The following is a 20674-nucleotide window of genomic DNA, read 5'->3' on the forward strand; positions in this document are numbered from 1 at the left end:
GGAACCTGAAAGGATTCGAATTAAGGGCCCTACGAACAGTCTATCTCAATATGGTGAGACCCATATTAACCTAAGGTTTTCCTGTCTGGAATCCCACCACAGTCACAAACGTAAATACACTTCAGGGAATACGGCGTCGTTCGAAGAGGCTAATAACTCACTACTCCCATTTTTATTCAGCTAACTTCTCCTCAATAGAACCGACTTGATCTTCCTTCGAAAATCTCTTGCCGGCTCCATTAACCTTGTCCCTTTTCACCGCCTTTGGAAGGAAGCAAGCTGCTTTACGTCGCACCGACACACAGATAGGTCTTATGGCGACGATGGGATAGGAAAGGATTAGGAGTGGGAAGGAAGCGTTCGTGGCCTTAATTAAGGTATGTACATCCCCAGCATTTGCCTGGTGTGAAAATGGGAAATCACGAAAAACCATTTTCAGGGCTACCGACAGTGGGGTTCGAACCCAGTATCTCCCGGATGCAAGCTCGCAGCTGCGGGCCCATAACCGCACAGTCAACTCGCCCGGTCACCGCCTTTCCCTATCCTTTCGCTCTGTCCGCAGATGCGTTAACATTTTCCTTCCATTTGCCCGTACCTCCTCCTACCAATCAATTTACTACGGCCGATCCTCACGACTCTGAAAGTCGGTGTGATTTGAAATAAATAAATAAATAAATAAATAAATAAATAAATAAATAAATAAATAAATAAATAAATAAATAAATAAATACCATCATTATCTTCGTGTGCTATTGTACACTTGCGTGCAGAAAATGTAGCCCATCCCAATATATCGCAATAGTGGTTCTTCCTCTGTAAGAGTGCGTCATATAACTAGCTCATGCCTCACTATAGTTATATCTCACTGATTACTTCTACGACTGGCCTGAATAAATTCGGTGGAAAAAAATATAAACCAATGAACAATGTTATGTGGAGTGTGAACTGAAGAGGGGGTCAGAAATAGCCTCCATTAATGAAATTTACCATGATTGGAATAAATGTGGATATGTGGGGTAGCGCAATGTAATATGATTAGAGACCGTGCCTTGTAGATCTCCCTGTGGGGAGGGTGGTGATGGTATAATGCACCCACAGAATTCCCTAAATCGACTAAAAGTGGGACCAGGGGCTTCCACATGGGAGCGTGGGTTGAGGCCAACGATTGCTTCCAGTTACTTGTATTAAGCGCATCACAGTTATCTTTCCTGTCCGACCTCACGTGGACAACTCGTGTTTTCTTCCGAACCGGAGGGTATTAGGTTTGCGAGGCCTAGGGTGTAATTCATTTTCACGCCTTTCTTGGCCCTTACCTTTGTTTTGCCGATACCTTCATTTTCCGTAACCGGGCTGAGTGGCTCAGACGGTTGAGGCGCTGGCCTTCTAACCCCAACTTGGCAGGTTCGATCCTGGCTCAGTCCGGTGGTATTTGAAGGTGCTCAAATACGACAGCCCCGTGTCGGTAGATTTACTGGCACGTAAAAGAACTCCTGCGGGACTGAATTCCGGCATTTCGGCGTCTCAGAAGACCTTAAAAAGTAGTTAGTGGGACGTAAAACAAATAACATTATTATTATCATTTTCCGTTGTGTCGGTCTTCTTTCTTTTCACTTATTGAAGGATTGTTGCGCAGTTGTAATTCTTCTTGAAACAATAACAACCACAACCATCACCTCTACATTGTAGAAGGGAGAATGTCAAATGCTAAGCCATTGGAAAGGTAAGAAGTTTCTATAAGTTTTTCAAGAGCGGGATGGAGGTTGTTATTGGAGAGGGCAAGGCTCTTAGAGATTTGATTATCAACCAAAATAGTGGTTTCTGTATGGGACACATTGTCTGTTTGTAAGTGTGCATACAGTTTGTCGTTTTGGTAACGTGTTTGAAAATAACAAACATAAAACTCAGCTAAAACTCAACTAGGATCATCCCTTTGATAAGTAGCAGAACGTGCATCCGTCAACAACATTCATTCAAAACAAGTGGATTATTAAGAACGTTGTTTATGCTATAGATGAAGAACGAGTCAGCGCTCATATACGACGTCTCCATCAGCAAGCAGGCAGATTAGCATTGTAATTTCCTACCTCTGATGCATAAGCCCGTTCTGACGTCATGCACTCAACGAGTCCCGCAGCTGCACAAAATCCGACTGTTACAAACATAGAGAAGAATGTAATGATCCAGCAATTAATTGGAACAATCCCTCCCTCGAGAAAGCTCGTTTCGTTTCGATATTCATGTACTGCTATGTATACGAGGGCCGTAAATAAAGTAGTAGCAATATTGATAGAACGTGACTTTTAACGGAAAAACGAGTACAATTGCATTAAATTCCTTCAATGTAGTCGCCCACAAACGTTGGGAAGCCGTTGGGGACCGTTGGTAAGACGTTCACTGTTGATGACAGGGACGGAGCGCCCCACTGCGCGGAATACAGATGCCACGTCGGCAAATCGGCGGCCTCGTAGGAGTTCCTTGAACTGCGAAAATAGATCGAAGTCACAAGGACTCATGTCTGATGAGTACGGAGGTTGTTCCAAGACATCCCAATGCCACCGTTGCAATAACTGTTTGTGACATGACAACGTGCGTTGTCGTGATCTTCTCTCAATAAACGTGGACTTTGCGGCGCAAAGCCGGACGCAGATGTCGCTCCAGATATCGGCAGTAGTAGACGCTGTTGACGGTTTGACTCACAGGCACAGCGTGCGTAAGAATAACATCCTCGTATTCGTTTGCCACAATCAGCATAAGATTCACCCGACTGGGTTCGAAATTTCAGTGGACGTGGCGAACCTGGGTGACGCCATTCATTCGACTGACGCTTTAATTCAGGCTCGTAGGCCCGTACCCACGTCTCATCAATGGTGACAATACGCTGCAAAAATATGCCTCATTCGTTGCGGTATCTGTCCTGGTGGTTGCCAACCAGTGCATACCGGTGCCATTTTTGTACGTCGGTGAGTTTTTGTGGAATCTACCGGGACGCACATTTCCTCATGTTAAGACATTTCGTCAGTAGGGTCCATGCAGTAGGACATCTTTAACATTTTGTTCGACCATCCTATGCCATAGTTGAATTAATTTTTGTGAAGGTCTTTCTTGATATGTCAGCAGCGTAAGTATAGTGGGTTTAGATATGTGAAATAAGACACTTAGCATTTAAAGTCGTATGCTTACCAATTTATGGCATTTGAAAATGGTTTGTTTGTCATATTTCACCACTCAATAATGAAAACATGGTTTATTACGACGAATTTTATGGGAAAGCATTCCTTTAGAATATTTCATTAGAGAAATGAATTTTTGGAATAACTGTTTTTAAGATCATTTTTGACAAATATTTGCCTTACGATAATTACGAGCATAATAAAAATTTTAAAAAAATGAAATATCGTATGGCTTTTAGTGCCGGGAGTGTGCGAGGACATGTTCGGCTCGCCAGATGCAGGTCCTTTTTGATTTGACACCCGTAGGTGACCTGCGCGTCATGATGAGGATGAAATGATGATGACGATACATACACCCAGCCCCCATGCCAGCGAAATTAACCAATGAAGGTTAAAATTCCCGACCCTGCCGGGTATCGAAGCCGGGACTCCTGTGACCAAAGGCCAGCACGCTAACCACTTAGCCATGGAGCCGGACAATAAAAATAAAAATATAATGGGATATTATTTTGTAATTCAGATTTGATGCTCGTGTCTAATTGGCCCAAGTTCAAAGATTTGCATATGAGAGTTACATGATTCGAATATTAAATTTAACTCTAATATTAAGTAAGGTAATAAGCTTGTGACAAGGAAAGACGAGATTATGAATGATTATGGATGAAGGCGAGTAAGTTCGGCAGAAACAAGTTATAGTCGTAAGAACTGAGAAAGCAAGTTCGTTGAATATAACGAGGGGTGAGGGTTGATGGAATTTGGTTAAATCTTAACATCTACTCTTCTTGGAGTAAAGAGACCAACGGCGTGAATGAGACCGATAACTATACTCGGTTCAGATTTCCCTGAGCTTTAAATGGACAGGTTTTGCGCGATTCAACTTCTAGTCTGTCTAAAGCTCTGATAAACTCTTGCAGCAGTTCTTAATTTTGACAAGAAATTCTTATTCGAGGGGTTTTATAACCTAACTAGCAAATGTACCCGTGTTTCACTACGGTATTCTACATTGTATACGGATATCGAAGTAAATTACTGTACATGCAGTGAATGAGATTTTTAAATTTGCATGCCACTTAGCGTTATCCAGAAACAGCACGGGGAGGTTCTCATACATTGTTTCCAATGTATGTGCGAGTTGCGGAGTTGTGACGATAGCGGCAGGCTCACTTGCCTACTGCCATTAACAATAGAGTAAGAAAGTTTTTATTATAATTCGAGGTTCCATTACCTACTGCGTGGTCACAATCGATTTTGGGATTTTTCGTTACAATGTCAGGCGCCCTTTCCTACTTCCAGACAGATTGCAGTTGAGGAATTTTTATTATAAAATCAGACACATTCCCTACTGCCAGTCAAAATTGAGATGTGATGTTATAATTATAATGACAGGCCCCTTTTCTTAATGAAAGTCACACCGAGTTAGTGAGTTTCCATTATAATAGCAAGAACACTATGCCTAATGCCTGTCACACTTTAGATGGGCAAATTTGTTTATAATGGCGGGCACACTTGCCTACTCCCAAACACAATCGGTTAGGTGAGTTTCGAACAAAATTGCATGCTCCCTTGACTTCTGGCAGTCAAATCGAGGAGTGAATTATTATTTACAATGGTAGTCCCTCGTTACTAATGCTAGCTACAAAGGAGTTGGAGAAGGATCCCATTCTTACTGACAGTCGAAGTCCATGGGGAGAGTAATGATTATAATAGCAGACGCCCTCCTGTTGAGAGTCACTATCGATGTAAAATACTAATTATAATGGCAAACACACCCTTTCTACATCGCTACAAATCGACTTCAGTGAATATATGTCGATCGATATAAGAAGTATATGCATGTTTACAATATTGGAAACTTTCATTTACAGATTAATTGCTGTTAAACAATACATCATATCGGCAAACGGATTGTACTATAAGACACCTCATTTAGCGATGTAAATGGCTGGTCCTTATCTTAAGACCTCTCCTTATCATCTATTTATGGGTGAAATTGAGTTAGAACGTTGAATAGGGGGAAATTTGGGTACGGTTTTCTCACAGTGCATTATTTTGGGTACTAATATGACAGCTACAAACATAGAATTTGGCTCGCGTATGGATACTGGTTGGGCCATGCTTGTATAGAATTAGATAATTTTACTTTTCGTATAAGTAATTCGAACTACGAATTATACGTGTACAAAGGGCAAAATGTAGGTATTGTACCCGTAATGAACGGTTACGGTATAATAGAGAAATAGAGACAAATGTAACATACAAGGAATATAGATACGACGAAACGTCATAGGACCAAATTTGTAGATCACTCCAAATTGAACTGAGATTGTGACATCCGTTTTGTGATACGACTTACGGTTTGGCTGCGAAGTACCTCGAAACAAAGGTCTGCACCGTCATTGAAATTGCCTCAATATTCCGAAATTTTTTCGGGGGTAAAAAATGAAATATTTAATGATGTTGGAATTCTTCCGTCGATTACAGTTTAAGACATATAACTTCGCGAAATTTCAATTGTCTAGCTCGTCTGGCAAATTGTGCCTCAATCGTGATTTGCGGCGGGGGCGAGGGGGCGGGGGTGCGGTTAAAAATGAGGACTATCAAGAAAATACAGCTAACAAATATGCAGATTGTCATTATTACACTTGAAACAGATAGCTGTATGAAAATTTAACCGAAAAGGTCAATGTACAGACACGCGGTCGTTATGATATTATTTATATAGAAGATGATGTTTACAAATTCTCATAAAGTTTACATAAAGAACTCGGTTTTCACATCTTGTGATCCAAATAATATACAATACCTTCATTCTAAACCCCGGTCTAGAAAGCCAAGAATAACGGCCGAGAGGATTCGTCGTGCTGACCACACGACACCTCATAATCTGCAGGCCTTCGGGCTGAGCAGCGGTCGCTTGGTAGGCCTAGGCCCTTCAAGGGCTGTAGTGCCATGGGTTTTTTTTTCATTCTAAACACTTCATACTGTTCCTTCTCTGTCATTCAGGGCGTTCATATTCCTATTTTGAGACCTGATTAATTTTAATGAGAGAGAGTTACACATAAACTCTTCCTTTATACCCAGTTGAGAAATTGGTTACTCTGATTCACCAAGTCAGCGACAGATGGAAATTAACGCTGATGACGTGACCCGGTAATACGGGTACGCTTTAAACATAGTATCAGTACTTGCATGTATTCTCGGCGATGCACTTGATTTCCTTCAACCCCGACTCCCCTCACCACTACGAGATTGCTTCTCTGCTCAATTACCTTTCTCTCGCTAAACGCAGCTACCCAAGTCCAGAGAGCGTTATTTTAATTTACTTTTACATAGAAACCGAACTTTTCTAATAGCCTAAATTGAAGGTCGAATTTTCAAATTTTATTTATGATAAAGGATAACTTTTATAAAAATATTTTATTTTATTTACAATCTATTTAGAAAATAGTACTAAACGTATAAAACTTAACTTATAATTTATAAGTTTTGGCTCATTAAGCTATACTTTTGCCAATACAAATATCTTTAGGTGTAGGCATAAACGATAAAGAACTTATCCCGAAGACGAAATGTTAGTACATAAATAAAACTTTCTTCAGCTTATCCCAATTATTTCTGGGGACGCTGGAGCAACTCAGGCTCATTTTTTGGATTTAACCGGAAGTTCATGGCCAGATACCCTTCCTGTTGTCACTTTATTTTTCAGATGAAAATTTCAACCCTGTATCGACTGAGATTCAAACCATTATCTTCTAGATGGGAAGCCACTAGGTATGCCACTGAAGTAATCACGCCCCCCCACCATAATAGTCTATGACTACAATGCAATTGTTCCATATAATTTATGGGGCGGGAGGGTACATAAAGTTATTCCCCATAAGGAAACCTCTCCTTTTCAAACTGGTGGTCACGTGGGAGAAAATTATAAGCAAACTCACATGTCGTTATATATCACAGCCATTACATCAGATGCAATTTATTTCACAATATTAACTTTACTTCTTTACTTTTTGAGTTAGTGTTAACATTTAGAAATAAATGCATAATTGTAACGAACGGGGCCGATGACCTTCGATGTTAGGCCCCTTTAAACAACAAGCATCATCATCATCATCATCATCATCATCATCATCATCATCAATTGCAACGAACGGTCGGGTAAATACGAGCACCAGCTTTGAAGTGAACTAACAGACAGGCAATGCAAGTATTCGCTTCTTATTACTCGGGTACCCAGGCATCATTGGCCTTGTTCGAAACCCGATCAATGCATATAAATGTTTATGAAATGTGAACTTTCCATAGTTGGTATTTCACATAAAAGTAAATATTCCATGGGTATGATCAACAGTCACATAGAATTATAAGCTTACTTCAATGAAGATACCGTGGGAGTTAGTGTGGCATTAACCCCCTGTTTCACCGCTGTGTGCATTCTAACTATACATGTAGGAGTGCCTGTGGAACGAGGATCAGCAGGCCTATGGCTAGATAGACTTCTGGCTTTCTCTCCCCACTAGTAGATGTGTTCCTCATGAGAAACTTAATTGAGATGGCAGATCTGTAAGTTATCGGACGTACCTCGATGGCGCAGTTACTGTCTAAACTGAAAGTATTGAACAATATTATCAGTTTCTGGACAATTCCTCTCTTTTCAAATTGCTTTACGTCCCACCAACACAGATAGGTCTTATGATCTTATGGCGAAAACGGGTTAGGAAAATTCTAGGAGTGGGAAGGAAGTGACTGTGGCGTTAATAAAGTTATTGCCTTGTATGAAACTGGGAAACCACAAAAAACAATCTTCAGGACTGCCGACAGTGGGGTTCGAACCCACTTACTCCCGAGAGCAAGCTGACAGTTATGCGACCCAAACCACACTACCATTTGCTCGGCAGTTTCTGGAGCACATAAATGAATGGTTCCTTTCAATTTCTCTTTCAGCATGTCATAAATAAGAGTTTTATGACTGAGTGAATATGATTTTCAAATACAATTGCCACACAGTTGCTCCGGTGGAGTATATTCAGTCAGGGAGTACGTGTACTTGGACATTGCTGGCCTACGTGAATTAAGGGCAACTGGACAAATGTTTCTATTGCATAACAAAGCACGGGGCAGGAATGCCTTGCTAAAAACCTAACAATTTCTTCCCTTTTTCCTGGCCGAAAGTAACATGCAAGGAAAGTTGAATGAAGGACATTGCAGCTATACAGAATATGATGGCGGGTGATCGGAACGACATATAAGAAGCAGCTTTTATCCTTTAGTTCCAAAACTCCCCGACATTTGAGTTTCAAAGAGGATACGAAAATTTATCGGAGAGATAAGTATTTCAGTTTTACAATGCCTGTACGTGAACTTTCTCTACAAAGGTTTTATAATTACGTGAGGATTCCAATGGCAGTTTGTATTTGTAGGACAAATTCTTGAAGACGAGAGATGGTGGATCTCTAGGATGATGAATTATTCACAAACATACTCGAATGAATTATTGACTACAAGTTGATTCTCACAAGTCCAACAAAGGTTTCCTAAGGGCTTTCAACACAGATATAAAAGAATATGCAGGATCGACTCTCAAGCAAGAGAGTGATACGTAAAATGCCTCCTCTAGTAAATGTAATGGTTACAAAATGAAACGACTCTATGGGCTTTCATTGTGAGAAGATATGATATATCTACGATACAATGGGCCAATTTTATAACAAAAGGAAATATAAACTGTGAGAGTGACGAAGTGTTTTATAATGATTAATTCTGTTTCAAACAAAACTAATTTTTATCCTACGAAATAATCTGAAATTGTAAAATTATCCTTGGTCCTACTCACGAAGTTGTGCGTCCATTGAAGAGTATTAAAAAGATTGTGAAAGAACAAGCTGTCTCAAAGAAACAGGAACATACCCTGGCATCAGCTCATGATGCGATGTTTATACAGAAGATAAAGATATGGATATGACAAAGAATTGTCCCAGTCTCCGGAACAGAGTCACATGGTACAGTTCTGACGCCGTGGTTCTTACCTGACATCATGAGGCATAGGCAGCGTGGCACCCCGATCCAGCAGGATCTTGATGATCTCATAGTTGTCTCGGTGCGCCGATAGAATGAGCGGGGTGATGTCTGGCGTGAACGTGGCGGTGTCCGGCGGTAGTGCCTCCCAACTCTGAAACACGTAACGTACCTCATTAACCACATTGCCCTTGCTTATCAGTTTATAGTTTTACAAACCTACGCATTATAATTTGCCTTTAAAAACTATAACAACATGCAGTTTCAAATGTTTAACAAATAACACCTCAAAACTTGCAATTACATCACTCCACATAAGGTTGGCGGCAGGAAGGGCGTCCGGACGTAAAACTAAGCCATATCCACATGTGCATCACAGTTAGCACCCGCGACCCCACAGGTGTGGGAAAAGCGGTAGAAAATTATTATTATTATTATTATTATTATTATTATTATTATTATTATTATTATTATTATTATTATTATTATTATTATTATTTAAATGCAGCATATACCTAAATACCGTACAGTATATCAAATACTAGGTTTAGTCCTTTATGTCGTTATCCTATGAGTGCATTTATTAAAGAAATATATTTGAATGTTTAAAACGTTTACATTCGGAAATAACCATCTGCACTGCTATGCACGCCAATCTACTGCTGTTGCGTCATCTGTCCTGGAAGTTCACGCATTTACCCTGTGCATTCTGGTGGTATTTGAGCTTGCCATAACTGCAGTAGAGCGCTGACCAGGCGTGACGCAAGCAACTGATTCACCCGAGAAGAAAATAATTCCCTTGGGGGGTCGCGTTTATTTTTATGAGTGTGGGGGAGAACAAATTAAGTGGTTGAGTAGGAATACATTTTGTGTATGACTCAACTCCGCAAACGTGGTCATTCATTCGCATTCACACACTAAAGGCTTCGGCTTGTCGTTGCAGCCAATCTCCTCTCTTTCTCGCCGCTCTTTTTAACTCTTCATTTATTCGGAACTCCATCACGCTCTTCACCTTGTCTATTCCCGTCCTCTTCCTCTCTTCTCCGCTATTTTCCCCTCCATAATGTTCGAAAGAAACGTGTTATGCCGTATCGTGTGACCATCGCATTTTGTCTCTGTTTCATTCATTTCACTCAGGAGTGTACGTCTTCATTGACGTCTCTGAGTTCCTCCTCTTTTTTCCCTCTCTCCCTACTCAGATTCCTCCATTCACCTTCCATCCTCTTTCCTCAACGTACAAGTCTGTGTTGTGTAAAATTGTACTACAGACAAAGGTTTAAAAAATAAAAATAAAACATTCTTTCAGCTCCGTACTCATGTGCCTGCTGGTCAATAATGTTAGGAAATATAGCGTAATTCTTCTCTCGATTTCGTAGGTTCTTCTGCTCTCTTTTTTTTTTTTTTGCTATTTGTTTTACGTCGCACCGACACAGATATGTCTTATGGCGACGAAGGGATAGGAAAGGCCTACGAAGTGGAAGGAAGAGGCCGTGGCCGTAATTAAGGTACAGTCCCGGCATTTGCCTAGTGTGAAAATGGGAAACCACGGAAAACCATCTTCAGGGCTGCCGACAGTGGGGCTCGAACCCACTATCTCCCGATTACTGGATCCTCGGCCACACTTAAGCGACTTCTGCTCTCCTCTGTAACGGTAGTGCCATGATAGGGTTATTGCTTAATATATTCTATCCTTGGGTAGAACAAATTAAATGATTTTATTCCACAATTTTGATAGACGAACATGAACTTCTACAACGTAATACTAACTACTAGTACTTTTTTTTGCTAGGGGCTGTAGGTCGCACCGACACAGATAGGTCTTATGGCGACGATGGGATAGGAAAGGCCTAGGAGTTGGAAGGAAGCGGCCGTGGCCTTAATTAAGGTACAGACCCAGCATTTGCCTGGTGTGAAAATGGGAAACCACGGAAAACCATCTTCAGGGCTGTCGATAGTGGGATTCGAACCTACTATTCCCGGATGCAAGCTCACAGCCGCGCGCCTCTACGCGCACGGCCAACTCGCCCGGTACTAGTACTTTTGTCCACCTCCGTAGCGAGACGGTTAGCTCCATTAACTGCTGTCCTTGGTGATCGCGGTTCGACTCCACATATTGCCAGATATTTAACAATGGCAGGAGTGCTGGTATGTGGTAAAGATGGTGCGTGCAGCTCACCTCCCTTTGGGGATGTGCTTAAAAAGAGCTGCACTATCTTGGGACGAGGGAACGTGTGTTTTCTGGTCCCACGGTGTGGGGGTAGCGTGCCTGCCGGAGGTCCCGTGTTCGATTCCCGCCCAGGACACGGATTTTTACCTGGATCTGAGGGCTAGTTCTGGGTCACTCAGCCTACGTGATTACAGCTGAGGAGCTATATGACGGTGAGATAACCGTCCCGACCTAGAAAGTCAAGAATAACGGCCGAGAGGATCCGTCACGCTGATAACACGACAACTCGTAATCGGCAGGTGTTCAGGCCGAGGAGCGGCCGGTTGATAGGGGCTGTTGCGCCATGGAGTTCGGTTTGGATTTGCTAGCGCTTTTGTCTTTTGCGTATTAATGCTGAACTTTCACTGAGATAAGGTCTCCGATAATTTCTCAAATATCAAGGATTCATTGTCTTTTCATTAATCCGTTAATCTTTACAGTCTTAGTTTTCATCCTGAATAAACATATTCAATAAAAATCCGATAGTGGATACCCTTGTCATAGATTTTTCAGCGTCCTGGCATTTTCCACACTTCCATCAACTGTTATTGAGGTACTTATTGAGTCGAAATAACATTCATCTATCCTTGTAGCCAGTTACCGAGGAGTGAGATTAGAACGGGTGACGTCGAGTGCAAATTACGATACTTTAGATGTTAGGTGTGCGCTGAAAAGCTCCACGATTTCTAACAGCAGCCATTGGTATCTTTTATCTCCGGCCCTGTTAGAGATTTAACTACCTGAACATCTTTAAACCGAGTGAGTTGGCCGTGCGGTTAGGAGTGCGCAGCTGGAAGTTTGCATTCGGGATTCGAACCCCCACTGTCGGCAGCCCTGAAGATGGTTTTCCGTGGTTTTCCCAGGCATATGCTGGGGCTGTACCTTAAATAAGGCCACGGCCGCTTCCTTCCCACTCCTAATCCTTTCATATCCCATCGTCGCCATAAGACCTAACAATGTCGGTGCGACGTAAAGCAACTTGTAAAACGAAAAGGAAAGAGTGAATATCTTTAATGTGTTTCTTTAAACATATTCCAAGATGAAGTATTGGCTTCTAATGAAAATTTCACAATAATAAATGGTTTCCTTCCTTCCACGTTTCTTTTCCCTATTAATAAGAATAAGCCAATTTAAGGCAGGCCCCCTTTGCATTCACCGTGATGAGGTTTTCGCATTAGGCTGACCTTGTCATTTGAAGTGAAGAGATATTCATGTTCCTGAGAATGGGGTTTTCACATATCTTCCACAAGCTGCTCCAGACGTTGCTCTCTGTAGCGTGCTGGCTGGTCACAGCAGTACAAATTGCTTTGACCAACCCTTCCCAAACCTGTTATTTCGTGGAACCCCCCCCCCCAAAAAAAAAATTAATAAAGCCTTGGCGAACCCCGGCTGTCTAGCACATATTTTAACCTCGGACAAAATGTTGTACAGCACGGGTGCCAAACTGCAATCCATTTTGATAATATTTGATTTAATATTCTTCATAGAAAGACGTTAACTTAATTTTACAACCTACATAAAACTGTTGTTAAGATACCTAAGTGTTATTTTTATATTATACGAATTCATTTTTATATTAGTACTACTTCTGCAAGGCATATTTTAAAATTTTTGTCTCGATGAAAAGTAAACAGTTATTTGAATGCATAATTCTGTTGACACTGAGAGTTCAGGGGGATATTTGGGCCTGCGTCATAAAGAATAATAATTTTATTCCACAACTTTGATAGACGAACACGAACTTCTACAACAGTTTTCTTTCATTATGGAAATAGGCACACATCATCAATGACAAATATTTTTATGGATTACAAAACTAACATTTTGTTGGAATGTAGCAGTTTGAAAAATTTAAGGACAGTGTCTTAAAATTGTCTGGAACATAAAAGGAAATTCCTCCATGTGTCTGGATCCTCTGCCACTGCTATGGTTCTCACCTTGGCTTCGAGTTTAAGATCGCAACACTAGATCTCATGCTGTCTAAGTATTACTACTATTACCGAGCAAGTTGGTCGTGTACTTAGCGGAACGCAACTCTGAGTTTGAATTCGGGAGATAGTGGGTTCAAACCCACTGTCGCCAGCCCCGAAAGTGGTTTACCGTGGTTTCCAATTTTCACACCAGGTAAATGCTGGGGTTCTATCATAATTAAGGCCACGGTCGCCCCCTTCCATCTCCTAGCTCTTTCCTGACCCATCGTCACCATAGGACCTATCTGTGTTGGTGCGACATCAAGCCAGTTGTAAATAATAATAATAATAATAATAATAATAATAATAATAATAATAATAATAATAATAATAATAATAATAATAATAATAATAATAATAATAATTATAATTATATATATGGCTCTGACCTAAAGATATACAGTAGTAGTGGCAACGCCGTCCGACTCCTTGACTAAATAGTCAACGTTGAGGCCTTTGATTCAGAGGGGCATGGGTATGATTCCCGGCCAGGTCGAGGACTATAATCGTCATTAATTTTTCAGACTCTGAGACTGGGTGTTTGTGTTTGTCCCAATACTCTCCTCTTCATATTCAGGCAACGCGCCACATAGCCAATCTCCACAGAAACATGAATTCATGATTATATCCTTCTAAAATTGTTGCGCCAGGAAGGGCATCTGGCCGAAAACAGGGCCAAATACACATGTGCGACACAGTTCGCACCCGCGACACCAGAGATGTGTGGAAACAAGTGGTAGAAGAATTAGTAGTAGTGGGAATGACAAAATCATGCATGCATTGCTGCCAAGCGAGTCCGGTAATGGACAAGCATTAAGCGAGAGATCCAGTTGGCCGTGGTATATTGATCAACATCTTTCCGTGGCACCAGTCTTTCGAACCCCACTGTCGAACCCACCGTCTTTCAAAAGCAAGTTGACGGCTACGTGACCTAAACCGCGCTGCACTAGCTCGGTACTAATATCTAAGTCGGCGAATATGACACTATCATAAATCCTATTTCCTATTTAGCAAGAAACATACATTATCCTCTAAAACCACAAAAGTAAGATTTAAATCAAGAACCAGCAAGGCAGGGGAGTGTAGCTGTCTGAATGTTACGGCATATAGAACCTTCTAAACAAGCAGTTCACGTCTGTAAGAAGGAATGAGACACCGATATTCTCCCTCTGCTGCCTGCTATCTGCATTGAAACAGGAAATGATTTACGACTCACGATGCACGGAGAAACCTCTGTGCAGCTCTTTTAATACAGAGCGAGCTACCATTTATCATGTATTTTTTATATAGTCAGTATACGACTGCTCTATCTAGCATTCAAAGGGAGACTGTGTTGCGAGCTATTGTGGAGAGAACTATGCTTTTAACTCCAGATTGAAGTTACTAAGCCACGAACAAAGCTAAATTCCAGAATTCGGCAGACATTCTCATCTCATAAAAACAACTCTAGCACAAATAACTGTTACATTTATTTGTCAGAAATTAATTGTTCGATGTAGGCTAATGTACTTTGATATGAAAAGAGGGAAACATTTGCCATACAAATAAATTCACTCTTCAAAATATGGAGACTACAGAATCAAGTGGATAAAGAATTGAGCAGCAACACATGCTTGTACTTCTAATGATATTTGTAAAGTAATACAGTTTGATTCAGAATAAAATGTACACCATTTACATAATGTAAATTTTAAAGCTACCGTTCGGTTCGATGGCCGAATTTTCAGCGTAGCTGCCTTCATTTATGAGGAATTTGGGTTCGATTCCCGGCCGAGCCGACGATTTTAACCACGTTTGGTTAATTCGCCTGGCTCGGTGAATGTGTACATTAATAAAACACAACCCACTGCCAATCATGACAGAAACATACAATAGTGAGTATATCACTCCAGATAAATTTGCTGTCAGGAAGGTCATCCGGTTGTAAAAGTGGGCCAAATACCCACGATATACAGAACGCAATAAATTGTCAAAATAGACGGTAATAATAATAATAATAATAATAATAATAATAATAATAATAATAATAATAATAATACTTGATCCAGAATAAGGTCTACAAAAGCACAACGAGAACGTACTGCCACCTCATGCTGTGTTCGTGTTCTACGAGTGTCATGTTTCCCAGGACATATAATCATTGCATGATAGCACCGTGAAAATATGAGGAAAAATGTTGCTATGACTTATCTTCCAACCCTCGTATTTCAAGCTAGATGTCCAACTTCTGGTGTAGATGGGAGATAGGACGAACTACTACTGCTTCCTGGAGAACATAAACTTGGAACACTACGTGTGCATGTGCTTGGTTGTGATTTGAGAATCGCTGATTCATCATCCTTGTCTCCAATGCTCCCAATATACTATCCGAAAATATCAGTTACAAGACAAACAAGTGATTGGTATCTGTCAAGAACAACACCATTAGGGAGTTCCTTTTTGATTCGTTTGAAAATTTCTCATCTGGAGCAATGTTTGATGTGCCAAACTCTTTTCACCGGTGCAGCCATAACGACTTTAGTATTCATTCTTTGAATTAATAGAACAAAATGCAGAAAGCATGGCTAGTTTTAATACTAATTATTTGCTTGACTTCAGAACCATACAACAAACCCTTCGTAGAATGGACAGATGAAAGAGACGCGTTTGTAAATGTGAAGCTCACTTCCCCTCTTCATGATTGCGCATCTCTTCAATTATTCTGCCTCAACCCAATTTACCTCGGCCCTGTCTCCTTTTCACTGTACTGGAGGGCAGTTTTAAGATTTTGTAAAAAGTTACTAATAGCCTACCATATTCAAATATTTATGAATAAAACTGTAAGCTGCACTTTTGGAAGGTTCTCTTGTCAGATTAGCGATAAAGAAGACATGCTGAAAAGCCTATTCGTTACTCCTCAGAAATATACCATAAATCTGATCAAGTTCGAAGATCATGCCTTAAATTCATTATTCCGTCTTTCTTCAGATGTTCGTTGTCGTTGAGATCGCATATTCAATCAGCACGCTATGCAAATGTAATCGTTCTGAGTGATTTATCGTACAGAAAGACTTCGTGTTTGATTCAGACTGATTGTAATATAGTGATAACTGTAGCGACTCGTTCTTCAATAACTGCTCATGGTGCAAGTTCAAAGACAGTTTTGATCATTTCGTGATTAATAACGATGTCTACATCGTGGAACATAACTTCTGTTACTGGTGGATCAACTGCCTATTTAGACGTAGATACTTTTTGGATCACGCGAAAATGTTCTATTTTCTATTGTTTTCATGTGGACAAGGTTCTCATTAGCTAATATTGCTCTCGGGAACTAGACGTTGTACGTCGCTTGGGACGTCGTCAACAACACTGTGCTTTCTACACCTCCAGGTGAGATACATTTCCTGTCAGTAATCGTCAAAGGCATATTCCTAGGATGTATGTATTAACAAATGACACAACATTTAACCAAGAGATCCGAAGTGATTTAACCACAAATATACCTTCACTCTTAATTCTATAACTTCCTTTAAGGTTAGCATTGTCAGCACGGTGATTTAGACCGCGGATATCAGAAGAATGCAGCTTCTAAAAGCTATCATGAACCCTAATGAACTACTCGTTTACGAAAGCAGGGTAATATAAGTTTTTTTTGGAGAGTAATCTAATGAAGAGATGTAAAAGCTCTACATCAGAGGTTCTCAAACTATTATGAGATTGTACTGTTCACATATGGCTAAACGTTTAATGTACCCTCCAGAAAAACGTCTCAAAATGGTCGGTTTAAAAATATGAATACCTGGCTAATTATTACGGCATTTTAATTGATTACAAACAATTCTTTTAAATACATATCGTAAATAGGACGAGATTGTGAAATTAAATCCATTTTATAATACATTTGTATAAACCATCACAAAAAATTTAAGAGTTTGTGTCTGAATCAAGTATAATACAATGATAATAAGGATGCCCTGTTTGTATGAAAGTTTCACAAAACGCTAGATTTTGTCCTCCGTATCAAATTAATAAGTAAGGATGGAAATGTTTCGATCTTAATTCTGTAATTTAGACATTGCAGGCCATCAAAATGTCGATAGAATGGATGTGCCTACATGGCGTGACACAGTTTTCTGATGTGTGGTAGTTCAGGTGAAACTTTCAAGTGAAGCGCGGCCTCATATATGCATATATTTAACTTTCTTCTTATTCATTTCCATATTTAAAGTTTTCTTCATTTTTTTCCCTGATGGCTGCTCGCGTTCCCCACTATGGCTACAACTACTACTATTTGAGAACCACTGCTCTACAGTAAATATAATCTAGCTTTATCTGTTGCCATAGTTACTGTTTATACAGAAACTTAGTAATCTCGATCGGAGTATATTATTGGAAGTGTGCTAGGAATCAAACATCGTTACGAAAACTAAAATCCTGCGTTATTGAAAGGTCTAAACTCGCGAGAAAAACTTCGAATTCACACATATATAGATAAAACTATCACATGAGAAATGTTTTCAGGTGAAAATATTGATGTACTAGGATGAATTGAGTGGAAACAAAATTCCCATTGTAAATCATCGGGATAGAGAATAATAACCTGAATAAAATCAACATGTTCAATGAAGAACAAATCGTTTACTTGCCTTGAGACACTTTTGTGTTAATACATCCCTTCATTTAGAACAAATACGTGTCATAAAGGTAAACATACGGGAACTGTGAATCAAAAAGCCTTCAGTCGGTCAACACATAGATTGCAGAGGAAAATAAAAGAAACGAAAGTATTCACACAGCAATGCTCTTGAATAATCTTTTATTTATTGAACCCACGAGGCGAGGCGTGCTGTGTTTCGGTGCAGTATAGGTGCAAAGGGGTTTATTTGTTTGAACTTCCGAGAAATAATTTTGCTACGTGTGTGAGAGAGTACTACTTTAAATGATGAATGAAGATTTTTGTCTGATAATTTATACATTTGCCAATTTTTTCCATTTTGATTGCGAATATTCTGATACTGATATCCACCTGCGAACATCGGAGTACTCTAGAAAAGAGCATTTCCAGAGCTGCCTTACACAATCACTTCACAGATAAATTATTGCATCTTCGGTGACGGCCTTTGTGTGTATTTTCGTGTAATGGATACTCTTTTTATCTCTCTCTCGCTCTCTTTTGCTAGTGGTTTAACGTCGCACTAAGACATTGAACGTTTTCGGTGGTGAAAGAATGGGAAAGGGCTATGATTATGATGATAACAGCCCTGGTCTTAATTAAGTTACAGCACTTCAGTAGTATTTGTCTGGTGAGAAAATGGGAAACCATGGAAAAATAGCTCCAGGACTGGCGACTGTGGGATACAAATCTGTCATCTCCCGAATGCAAACTCACAGCTGCGCGACCCTAACCGAACGGCTAACTCACTTGGTAATGGATACTCAGTGTTATTCTAAAGTATAATGTACGTATTCTGTATCTTTCAATGAAATAGTTTAAAATAGCTTAATGTTATTTATTTAACAACCATATTAAATACTAAAGATCTTAACAATGCTATCCTGTCGACATTTTCTCCCACGAAAGTTTTGATTTGATAGATATGCAGTGACATAGCTCTATCTCTGTTTATATACTTCGAATCTCATCGACTAAGCCGAGTAAAAAGTTTAAAAGAAGCTGGTCCAGGAAAATCTCAAACGAAATGCCAATCTTTGTTTCTTGACTTAACACTTGTACAGCTTATTCATTTGACATTTTTAGGAATGTTGTTTTGGAAGCGTAGGAAATTAACTTAAACGCATACTGCAATCAGAATGTGGGTATGGTCGACCACATATTAAACTAATGTTGTAACCGTCCAGGCTTCTCCAGCCATATTAAATTAGTGTACAATCCTTTTACGCGATATCACTCGATATCAAGTTTATCCGCCATCGGAAATTATTCATAATGAGATATTAATTTAACTTCAATCATGTATAAATAAGGCTTTTGGAATCATATTGTATATATTATAACATCAATTATTATTTAAATTATTATATTATGTAGGATAGGAATTCATTGGGTAGTGTATATATGGTCAATGTTAAGACAGATTTGGTGTCATTTCATCTCATACTTGTGTACACGGAAAAGTATTCTTGAAGCGGGGAAGTTGGATGACTCAAGGGTTTAACTCATGAGCAAAGGTAGTATACAGCGGCCCGCGCGGGAGACTAACAAGCCAGGCATCTACATCATCGCCACGCCTACTGAATACTTGTGAAGCATGAAGAGAGGGAGATGATAATGCGATCTACGAATCAGATGCTTCGTTGTATTGACATTTGGTATTGAGCTGCTACCAAGAGTGGGGAGAGCCCGAGGATATATTATCTAGCGCGGAGCAACCCTGACTCACGACGCTACCAGAAACACAACTACTTTATTGATTTTTGAGACAGTGAGTGGTCGCTTCGAGACATAGTTATTTTCGTACAGTGAGTTGTCTCTTCGACACAGTACTTAGCTGCTGTGATGCTGTCGGATCAGGGTGAGACGAAACAAGCTTACGGCTTGTGATATATTCAGTAATTATTCTGGACGAAGAACTAGGTGTAGTTCAAGTCCACGGAATTTGGTACAAGTCTATATTGTATCAGTAGAATAGCTAAGTTGGATTGAGTTTTCTGCTAACATGGAAAAATTCATATCTCTGAATTTTTTCTTCCTACGATCAACGGTGATCAATTTTCATAAGTACAGGGCCAATGTCTAATTTAAACACTAGGCAATTAGGGAGTGCTAGTCCAGATAGCCCAAACCATATCACAGAAGGAAGGAAGGATGTCCATGGAGCCAATTCTACAACGAGAAGGGGGAACGAGTAACCACGGAATCCAGATGACCTCAACGGAAGCTGTGATTGGTGAGCCTCAATTAGATAAAGCAAGAAGCAGTTAATCTTCAGTAACGTAAATTCTAAAATCCCTCCAAGCTTAAAGGAACTTTTCTGATTCATCTCATTTTTGTATAATAAATTCATTTTATTTTATATTGCGTTAATTTTCTTTCTCAAGCGATATTTAATGGTTAATTATTTAAAATCCTACCCCTGTGATTTAAGTATAAGTCTCTATGGTAGTAAATATAAATTTTGCTTTACAGTTTTGTTTAAAACTGTAACGCTGGCGCCCAAACATTACATAGAGAAATGGGAAACCATGAATGATAATTGATTCTATTTGCGTGGCAACTTGCGGGCAAGCCACATATAGTTTATATTCATATTCATGTGTCCCCAGGTATTACTTTCGTCTCCTCAAGTGTGAAGCATAGGAGAGCGAACAGT

The 20674-nt window shown here is 39.9% G+C and overlaps 1 protein-coding gene across 1 annotated transcript in view; it reads right to left on the bottom strand.

The window, feature by feature from the left end:
• Trpgamma (Transient receptor potential cation channel gamma) overlaps nucleotides 1-20674 on the bottom strand; it is a 1057337-nt gene that overhangs the window by 268385 nt on the left and 768278 nt on the right. Inside the window, exon 5 of the mRNA XM_067147636.2 lies at nucleotides 9197-9339. Within this exon, the coding sequence (XP_067003737.1) occupies nucleotides 9197-9339 (143 nt within the window). The remainder of the gene's footprint in view (nucleotides 1-9196; nucleotides 9340-20674) is intronic.

Source organism: Anabrus simplex, chromosome 5 (genome assembly GCF_040414725.1).
Source record: "Anabrus simplex isolate iqAnaSimp1 chromosome 5, ASM4041472v1, whole genome shotgun sequence".
NCBI classification, from domain to species: Eukaryota; Metazoa; Arthropoda; class Insecta; order Orthoptera; family Tettigoniidae; genus Anabrus; species Anabrus simplex.